We start from the raw sequence: 10187 nt of genomic DNA, 5'->3' as shown, positions 1-10187 counted from the left end.
ATGAATTTCATCTCAGTAAAGCAAACCCACTAATATGTATCTTTTATAACATCCTATATACCTTTCCTGATCCCTTACCTCCTTAGCTTTCTGTTAACCCCACTCTTCCTTCTTTGCCTCTCTTTTCCTTCGCAAGCTTGTCTTCCTCTCCTTATACTTCTTCACCAAGGAAGTCTAACACATTTGCTCTACTTATTGGCGCGAAATCCTTTCCTTTTCCTGACATAGACTCCTGACTCCCGAGTGTTCAGTAGTGTGCTCATTATCTTTAGAGGAAACACACGAGCATCGAGCAAGAGCAAGACCAAGAACAAGAGCGCGAGTAGATAAAAAGATGGTTGTAGATTGGGGGCCGGTGGTGGTATCAGTAGCTTTGTTCATACTGTTGTCACCAGGACTGCTGTTCCAACTGCCTGCAAGAACAAGGATAGTAGAGTTTGGAAATATGATGACTAGTGGAATCTCTATTTTGATCCATGCTGTTATTTATTTTTGCATTCTTGTTATCTTGACTGTTGCCATTGGTATTCATATACGTGCTACTTAATACTTGTTCAGAAAGATGCAGCAAGATGGCTATCAATAATATTTTGGTTTTCTTCTTGTTTTGTTTTTTGCTTTTCCTTATACCCAACTGTAATTTTATCCCCCCCTCCCTCTTCAATGAATAGATACTGATTACTGAGTTGTAAAAAATTCTGCATCTAGTTCAACTTATTATTTGAACTTGAATATACTTTTTAACTTTTTGAACTTCAAATAACTAGGGAGAATCTAGGTACGGACTGCGTATGCTATGGTCTGGTCATTTGATTAAAAATCTTATTGATATTAAAATCTGTAACATATATCATTGAAAAATGGCGGATGAGTTGGTTCATTACACATGGAGAGATGAGTGTTCGGTTCATCGTATATTAGTATTCTGGATTTGCCTCTGCTGAGATGCTTGGAATATAGTTCATTTGAGAGCATGTAATATGTTTACCTATAATTATTTGACTATTTGTTGAGCTAAGTTCAATATGCAAATCTCTAGAATTCATACTCTTGCTATTAACATCCATTAGGAAAGTGTGTTTTCAATATAATTAGGCATATACATTTCAATATCAATTTCAATACCAAAGGTCTATCGGAAATAACTCGTTTGTTATTAGTAACAATGGTATGATATGGGTAAAGTTGAGTACAAACGACCCCCAAATTAATGACATTGAGGTTATGGAATGTTGTGTTGTATGTACGTAACTTACCCTTGTAAAAACAAAGGTTATATTAAATGGATATTTGATAGCAAACATCATTGGCTACACTGCAAAATCAAATGTACAAGAAGTGCAAAAGTGCAACTTCACACAAATAAGAGGTGCACATCAAATCATTTTATAATTGATTATCACAATCCGAAACAGAGAACTATGAAACAGACATGATTTGGATAGGTATATATATATATATATATATATATATATATATATATATATATATATATATATATTGAGACACCTATTATTAGAGAAAAAACTGCGGTCAAGTTTGGCTTGTGCCACTTCACAAATCTTAACAGAAAGTGGGATTAAAAGAGCATACTAATTAGAAACAGAGCTATTAAATTATCTTTTGTTGAGAGTAAATTAGTATGAAACAGGAGGAAATTATGTCATTAGCGAAGAATAATGCTGCTAAACTACTGGCGATCATCAGTTAGTGAGGCTCTAACTTTGTTATCAGATCTGTAATGGAGTAAAATCCGCGCATGTTTGATCTTATGCCAGTCTTCTCCTATGTTTTCTCTGCAGCGTTCACTTAATTTTGGACACTAAGTAATCTCAACTTTCATCAGAGACTTGACTTTTTTGATCCCATTTGGCAGCTCATTCAGACCCTTGCAGCTCTCAATGCAAAGGTGCTGGAGTTCTGTCAAGCTACTGATCCACTCAGGCAGTTCTCTTAGTGTGGGACACTCTGATATCGACAGTGATTTGAGACTTTGAACGAACTTCAGTCCTTCAGGAAGAGTCTCCATCTTTGGGATATCTTGGAGTATTAAATGGCGAAGACATTTCAATGATGCCCATGGATTTCTTGAGCTTTCATTGAGATAATGAACTAATATGCTTGATATTCTTGACATGGTGCCACTGTTGCCAGATACACTACTTCCGTTATTTGAAAGATCGAGTTCTTTGCATCTGGAGATCTCCAACTTTTCTAGGGAGGTGCTCTGATACCAAGAAACTTAATTCATTACACCTTTCAATTACGAGTTGTTTTAGGCTAGGAAGGCCTCCGAGCCCCTCTCTGACTGCTTTGAAGTTCTTCAAATGGTGTAATTTCTTAATCTGCAGGTGTTGAATTTTGGAACCATCGTTGAGTTTCTTGTTTCTTGTTTTATTCTTGTTCTTCTTCTGGATTGCCATAATTGTATTCTTACAATGATCTAGCAATGTTTGATTGACATTTCGCAGGTCAAGGTCTAAAACTTCGTTGAACAAAGGCATAGAAGTCAGCTTTGGGCAGTTCCATATCTTTAATTTTGTAAGACAAGTAAATGATGGAGCCTCTTCTTGCTGCTCTGCCGTAACCAAAACTTCTTGTTGCCACCTTTCCAGCTTGTAGAAGTTGTATAGGGTAAGCTCTTTCAGGGATGGAAAGAATAATTTATCTGTTGTACTACGTTCTTGGCTTCTAACTGTAAGTTTCTATTGACGTTTTTTCTTCTACGTGTTGCACATTAGCCATGTGTCCAAGTGTGAGTTGTCTGAGCTTCGGAAGTTCCCCAAATGGTGGAAGATGCTCACATTGGTCACATCCCTCAATGTTGATAACCTCTAAGTTTGGTGGATGAGCCAACATAGTATTTCTCTTCGCCCAGCTGGGAAAGTTGTTTCCCCGATATCCTTCTATGCGGAGAATTTTCAGATCTGAATTTGTTGGAGTTTTTCAAGAAGCTGCATGTAAGATGATATGTCTGGATTGGTTTTGTCCAACATATCTGTAACTTCTCCAAGTGGGCTTGCATCACTACCTTTGGAGCTTTTGGTATATTGGTTGCCCATTTTCCTGATAGCTTGATCAGCAGCTGTCCTCTCAAGCTCGTCAGTCTTCTCAGAGCATGTAGTTCTGTAGAGCAATCCTTCCCAACAATAAACCGGCTCAGTGACTCAAGCTGAATCAAATTCTCTAAACCGAGAGGCATACATGTCAAGCTATAACACTCATCAATCTCAAAACGTCTAAGATTGATTAATCGTCCGAAGTTCCCAGACAATTTCGCAAGCCACATGCACGAGTTAAGTTTTAGTGTTTGCAAGTTGTAAATCTCTGCGACTGACTTTGGAAGAGTGACAAGACCATTCTTAGAAAGATCAAGATATCTCAGATGAATGAGCTTGTCAACTGATTCGGGCAGTTCCTCTATTCCCTGATATTGCAAGTCCAGCACAAGGTATATCAACTTAGAAACCAGTGTATTACATACTGATGTATCCATCTTTGTGTGACTATCTGATTCGTTGACTAAAATAAGTGTGCGCAAATTTAGCTCTTGCAATAGGTATGATGGAGTTTGTACCGAAGAATCTCGAACACGGATGAGAGTAACATGTTAGTGTTTTGAATCCAAAACCTGGTTGGCACTTGAATCGGTCGCATACATGTTTACATTCACTCCATCTGTATACTGACAGGCCAGTTTATGCATAATGGTTTCATCTTACAGGTCACAATGTTCCCCAATTCATCGGTGCTTACAACTTCAAAGAAGCAGCGCCGCAGAAACTCAAAGAAATACTTCTCTGCAGCTTCTTTCAAACTGGGGCTATCTTCTTTGTCAATGTATCCTTGTGTGGCCCAGAGGCTAATCAAATCGTGCTTGTTGAAAGTAAAGTCTTCAGGAAACAACGAACAATAACTAAAGCAAGCCTTGAGACGAGTAGGAAGATATGAGTAGTTCAGATGTAAGACTTGTTCCATGATGTTCCTATTATCTTCATCAAGCATGTGCGGAAATTCATAGAATGAGTTCCATTCGTTGATGCTTTGCTGTCCTTTAAGAAGCCTTGCTGCAACCTTTATGGTAATTGGAACACCTTTGCAAAGTCTGGTAATTTTATTTCCTAGCTCTTCCTTTTCATTGTCCCTTGGATCGTCCTTTTTAAATGCATTCGTTTGGAACATAGATCTAGAATCCGTCACACCTAGGCCTTCTAATTTGTACTCCCTCCATCCCGTCGAATTTGCTTCCTTTAGTTGCTGCTCTATGTTTGCAATTCGCCTAAACATGACTTCCCCTTGCACCTCCTGCCAACAATCTCATCAAGGACTGCCAAGTTATAAGAGAGGCATCATCTGGGACGAGTAAAAAGAATTTTCCCTTGATCTCTTTTCGAAGTCGGTTCTCAGACAGTTCAACTTCATTCCTTGTATTACCACTAGGAGGAATTGCTAACGTATCAGTACTTTTACATCGTAACATATCTCTAAAGCGGGTATTGGAAGTCTTGGTTACAATTGGAAGTCGTTTATCAGATGTAGACTTCCATTTTGTACAAGACTTCTCAATTTTCTGAATAATTTATGCTTCATCAGTAATCTGTGATACCCGAATCCAGATTTTCAGATCAAAATGATTCTTAACCTCTTCATCACCATACACACATTTAGCCAAAGTTGACTTCCCTGCTTCTGGTAATCCGACTATGTGTGTCACAGAAACATTGCTGTTACGACTCTCTGTATTTGGTTGCAGAAGCATCTTTACAATGTTATCTTTATCGGTTCGCCTACCTACAACTTTGTTTTCGTCAGACTCAAAATCGGGAAAATTCATTGGAAGAAGAATCTCAACTAGATCATTAACATTTCCCAACTCGTCTCCTGATTCTCCGATCTGTCGGCTAATCCTCACGAGTTGTTGACCTATTTTTGTGGGTATACCAAATGGATTACGACTTGATAAGAAGAACCTACGAGTCATGATGAATGACAGGAGTTTGTCCACTCCATCATCGGCTTGATAGAGCAATGCCCCAAGGGTTCTGATCCTGTTATCAATGGGATCATCTTCATACAGTGCTGTCATGGCATTATTCAGATCCTCTAAAGTTGCGTTTGTGTTTCTGTATTCTATTGTATACATTGCATTTTTTGCCTTAAGTCGATGAATCCTTCAATTTTCTGAGTGCTTCCCCTTCAAGGAGCAGGGAAACATTGTCCGCTATGATTTTTAGAAGGTTCTCCCACACAATAACTACTTCAATTGCCAGTTTGTTGATTGAAGGTGAAGCTTAAGAAGGAAGAAAGAATACTATCCAGGATTATAATAGTTATTGGGCAAGCGACTACAAAAAAGAACGCTAATTGCTTTAATGGTTGCTAAATAAATATTATTTTCATACCATTTGATCGAGTAGTTTGGCTATTCATAATAAGGCCAAAGATTTATATTCTTTAATTTAGATCATAATATATGATTTACTATATGAATCAAATTGTTAGTCTTTTAAAAATAATTACAGTAGAAAGATGAAAGTAGCGGAAATGCGAGTTTTGATGGTTGTGCAAGCATGATTAAATATGTAACGAGGAAGGGATTAGGAGTTACAGATATTCCATAAAAGAAAAAGAAATTCATTTAAATGTTTTGAGCATGTGCAAAGACGTGATATTAATGAATTAGTAAGAAAAATGGATAGTTGAAACTAGGGATGTCAATTCAATTCGAATCCGACTCTAGTCCCACTCGATCCGAGGAAAATAATCCGATTCGAGTCCGAGGAAAAGGTTATCCGACTCCAACTCCGACTTCACGATCAAACTCCGAGTTAGAGACGGACCGGAGGTGGACCTTATTAAAAATCCGACACACCGACTCTGAAGAAAATCCGACTTTCAATTTGACTTTTAACCCAATATTTTGTTTTCTTTAAAACTCTAGACATGACTAATTCAAGCTCTCTCTCATACTAGTTGTAATTTTCGATTTTGAAAAACTACTTGGTATTTTTATTTAGATCAATCAATCAAAATACGACAAATCAGATCAGGAGAAATAAAATACGCCAAATCAAAATGCGAGAAAATTTTGTTAAATTGGTATTAGGAATCATTCTCATGTTAAACTTGAATTCAAAGTACATATTTTTTTGTTAAATTGTATTTGAGAAATATATTTTGTTAACTTCGTATGCTTTAAATCATAAGTACAATATCACAACGATAAAGTTTGATAATAATCCGACTCCGTTGGAGGTTCGAGAGTTCGAGTCGGGGCAAACTTGGAGTATGCATAATCCGACTTCGAGTGGAGGTGGACTGAAAAAAAAAGTTCGACTAAAATTCGGAGCAAAGTCGGAGTATGTATAATCCGAGTCGAGTCCGACCCATTGCCATCCCTAGTTGAAACTTGAAGGACACAAAAAGTGGTCGAGGAAGATCAAAGATGCCATAGAGTAGAAGTGGAAAATGATATAAGCATTTTAGACTTATAGATTGAGCTGGTTTAAAATCAAAATGAATGAAATAGAAGAATTAATATGGATAACTACTAAAACTGTTCTATTGATTTATGTTGCTGACTCTGATATTTTGAGATTAAGACTTTAAGATTGTTATTGTTTTTGATCGCAATAAACTATCTTAAAATAAAATCTCCGCACTTTTTATTCATGTGAACTTAAAATTATTATTAATGTATTTTGTATACATGGAGATTTTTTTTTACTATGACTCTCTAGAGCGTACCCTAGCAAAGTGGCAATGTTATTGTGTAGGTAGAAGCCATTTTATGACATTGAGTTACAAGATTGTTCAATAGTTAATTTAACTGTGCTCCCGTAATCATTTATTATTTGTTGAAAAATTTTAGATGGTAGCAATTAGTTTTAGAAAAATGTAAGTGGTAAAACTTTTTTGTTTTTTCCACATGGTAGCAACAACATTTCAACTTTATAAGACCTGAAGCAAATTCCGTTAAAAAAAATCAAATTTGGTTAACTTTTAATATTATGTTAAGCCATTTCTTTTTTTAAAAAAAGACAAAACTCTCAATCCTAACACCACCTCAATATATTAGCTTTAGAGTAGAGCTGTTCATGGGCGGGCTACCCGCCAGGTCCGGTTTGCCCGGCTCGAAAAACGGGCGGGCATGGACAGGGTTTTTTAAAAAAAATTTAAGTTTGGGCGGGTAATACCCGCCCGCCAAGCTAATTGGGCGGGTAGCGACACGTAAAAAATACCCGCGGGTATACCCGCCCGCCCGCTTACTTTAATATATATTAAATATTTAATAATCAATTTAATTTTTAAATTTTAAGTAACCGAAAAGAGAAAAAAATAAAAAGAAAAAAATAAAAAGGAAGTAAGCGGCTAAGCGCCTCTTTTAATGTCACTTCACTTTCACTTTTCCAGTAATTCGAATTTGTTTAATTATGGCGAGCCATGTTTAGAAGAAGATGAAAAGGAGGATGAAGATGACGATTGTGTTACCATTGACGAAGTTTTTTGAAACTTTTTATGTATTTTTATATGGTTGTAATTTGAATAATTTGAGACTTTTTATGTATTTGGACTTTTGGAGTATTTTGGACATTGTATTGTATTTTAATTATTATCAAAACCCAACTTTATATTTTCAATTATATTTTTGATATTTATGTACTAAATACCCGCCTACCCGCGGGTACCGCCCGCTTAAAAAATGGGCGGGTAGCGACAAAAAATTATGCCCGCAAATGCGGACGCGGTTTTGTAGGTTTGAATTAAAATTAAAATATTTCAGAAGTTCAGTAGGTTTGAATTAAAATTAAAATATTTAAAAAATAAAAAAATTAAAGAATTATAAGTGATAGTGGAATATTATTGGCATGCAATGTTTCGGATTCAGTGAATTAAAGAGATTGTAATTTGGAAGAGATTGGTACTCGGTATTTAAGAATCGGGTTATATTGCTCCATCTTAATTTTACTTATATTGTTATATTATAATATAATAATATTACCATGAAAATATACATCTTGTTGTGAAAGAAGAAAAAAATGAATTCAATAAATAATAGAATTACAAAATAATTTAGTTTTTCGTGGATCCAATGAAAAACTTTATAGGGATAGCAATGGAAATTTTTTAGCAACAAGAGCCTTCATTTTTAATCTCTCCCCTAGACTACAAAAAATTTTAAAACGGGCCTGATTGGCTTGGAGGTTGTTTTTATTGGCTTAATTGGAGTGATTGAATGTTCTTTATTGAAATCAAATGCAAGTGCAGATCTAAACGGAGAAAATTGAAGAGCTGGGTTCGAAGTTTTTTGAGCCCCATCTTCTATGGATTGACTCGAATTCTGCATCCCCTATGTTTTGTTGGCTTTATGCCTATAATGTCAAGTATTGTCCTTACTTTATTGAGCTCCATAGCTGATTTATGTTTGCGAAAATGTAACAAAATTTCGAGGATTCAGATTCGTTTGTAGTACCTCTTTGAACCCAATTTCTATGGGTTGTTTCAGTCTAAGGCGTTCTCCTTGCCGGTCTTTGTTGGACATAATGCATCACAAGGGATAGTGCTGTTTTAGATGTTTTAGTGGATTTGTGAGAATATTGTTGTTAGTGATTGCTAAATTCTGACATTCCCTTGATTAGGATCCTATCTTCAATGGGACCTTACTGTTTAGTGGAGGTTGTATTAAAGACTTGTTGTCGTGATGGCTATAAGGGTAGTAAAAAACACTAAATTAGTACACAACAATTTTTTCAAAATGAAAGTATCAATAAATACCAAAAAGACAATTAATGGCGTTTTAAAAAGGAAGAGGGAGGAAGGAACAAAAATGGGAATAATGTAAGTTTGAATGGATGAGAAATTAAAATGAGAAATTACCTTGAATTGAAGTTTGCTTGAAACGAATGAAAAACTTGAAGAAACAATGAAAATTTTGGATATTACTTGAACACAATGAAAACTTGGTTGAAGCTTGAAGAAGAAGAAGAAGAAAAAGCTTGAAGAAGAAAATGAAGAAGAGCAAATTTCGGATGAGAAGAAAAGCAAATTTTGAAGCTTAAATATGAAGAAGCGAAAATGCTTGTTAATAACATGATGTTGTTTAATTAAAAAAAAAAAAAATCGCAACGTATGTTATATGGTAAATAACTTTTTCCACTAGTGCTCCATGATGATATGATCATCCAGACTCATTAGGATGCAGGTCGAATGAGCCTTCTCCTCCATCGCTTCTAACTACTCCTTAGTCAATCTGTCTCCAGATTCAGACGTAGACGCTGCGCTTTTAGGGACCAACGGACGCCAAAATTGTTGTTGTTTTAACAACGCCTTCATCTTAATTTATCATAGCCCGAAACGGTTTTTCTTGGTAAACTTCTCATGTCTTATTGTTAAATTTCCTGCCATTGTTTTTCTTAAAAACACTCCTAGATCCCATCCTTTGATCTTAATGCCAATTGCTGTGCGTACAACGGAAGCAATTACCCCAAAAACAATAGAATAAACAATAACGATTTCAAAACAATAAAGAAAGCACACAAGAAATTAACGTGGTTTACTATGAACGCGATAGCTACTTTTACAGGCACCGAGAACTTATAATAACTATTTGATACAACAACAACTATACTTGTGACACCTTTTTAAAATCACTTTCATGACCGTCCATAATCCATTGTCATTTGCGAGGGGTTAATATGTAGCCTATCTTTTTAATTTCACCAAATATATTATGATAATAATACATAGAAGTGACATAAACTAATTTAATAAATGTAACAATTGGCCCTATTTCTATAGTGATAGTAACTAATTTCCGTTTTAAATATTGTACTCAATTATCTGCTCCTTTTGTTCATGATGTTCCCATAAAAAATATTTTATATGGAATTATATATGAAAAGTTAAATATTTTTCATTATTTGATAGATATTTATTTTATTGAATATAAATTAATTGTTAAAACGTAGAGATTATAAACATTTAAGTATACAAGTGTGGCTAAAGCGAGGTAAAAAAATTTGTGTTGGTCTGGTGAGACTTGTCTATCACCTCCATTAATAGTCACCGATAATCTAATGGGGTTGGGGTGTTACAAATTCAATGCAATAGTCTTGTTTATTTTGAAGTGATCAATTCAAAATGTAAACATCCACGGAGGTCACTTTCGTCAGGTCGGCAAGGGGTAA

The 10187-nt window shown here is 35.5% G+C and overlaps 1 protein-coding gene and 1 long non-coding RNA gene across 2 annotated transcripts; both read left to right on the top strand.

Moving 5' to 3' along the window:
* Positions 1–200: 200 nt before the first annotated feature.
* On the top strand, positions 201–1346 carry LOC130823162 (uncharacterized). The gene has a single exon (XM_057687786.1). It carries the CDS (start codon positions 335–337, stop codon positions 545–547), a length of 213 nt encoding a protein of 70 aa, XP_057543769.1. The 5' UTR covers positions 201–334; the 3' UTR covers positions 548–1346.
* Positions 1347–1494: 148 nt separating this feature from the next.
* On the top strand, positions 1495–5628 carry LOC130823166 (uncharacterized). The gene is made up of 3 exons (XR_009046581.1): positions 1495–2351; positions 2472–2634; positions 2742–5628. It is a non-coding gene; the product is annotated as an uncharacterized LOC130823166 (long non-coding RNA).
* Positions 5629–10187: the final 4559 nt, after the last annotated feature.

This window comes from Amaranthus tricolor, chromosome 9 (genome assembly GCF_026212465.1).
Source record: "Amaranthus tricolor cultivar Red isolate AtriRed21 chromosome 9, ASM2621246v1, whole genome shotgun sequence".
Lineage (NCBI taxonomy): Eukaryota > Viridiplantae > Streptophyta > Magnoliopsida > Caryophyllales > Amaranthaceae > Amaranthus > Amaranthus tricolor.
The sequence above is the reverse complement of the archived record's forward strand: the minus strand, read 5'-3'. Positions and strand labels throughout refer to the sequence as shown.

What these genes read in the sequence shown, in the direction of transcription:
- LOC130823162 (XM_057687786.1), top strand. Translation starts at nt 335, where the DNA reads ATGGTTGTAGATTGGGGGCCGGTGGTGGTATCAGTAGCTTTGTTCATA.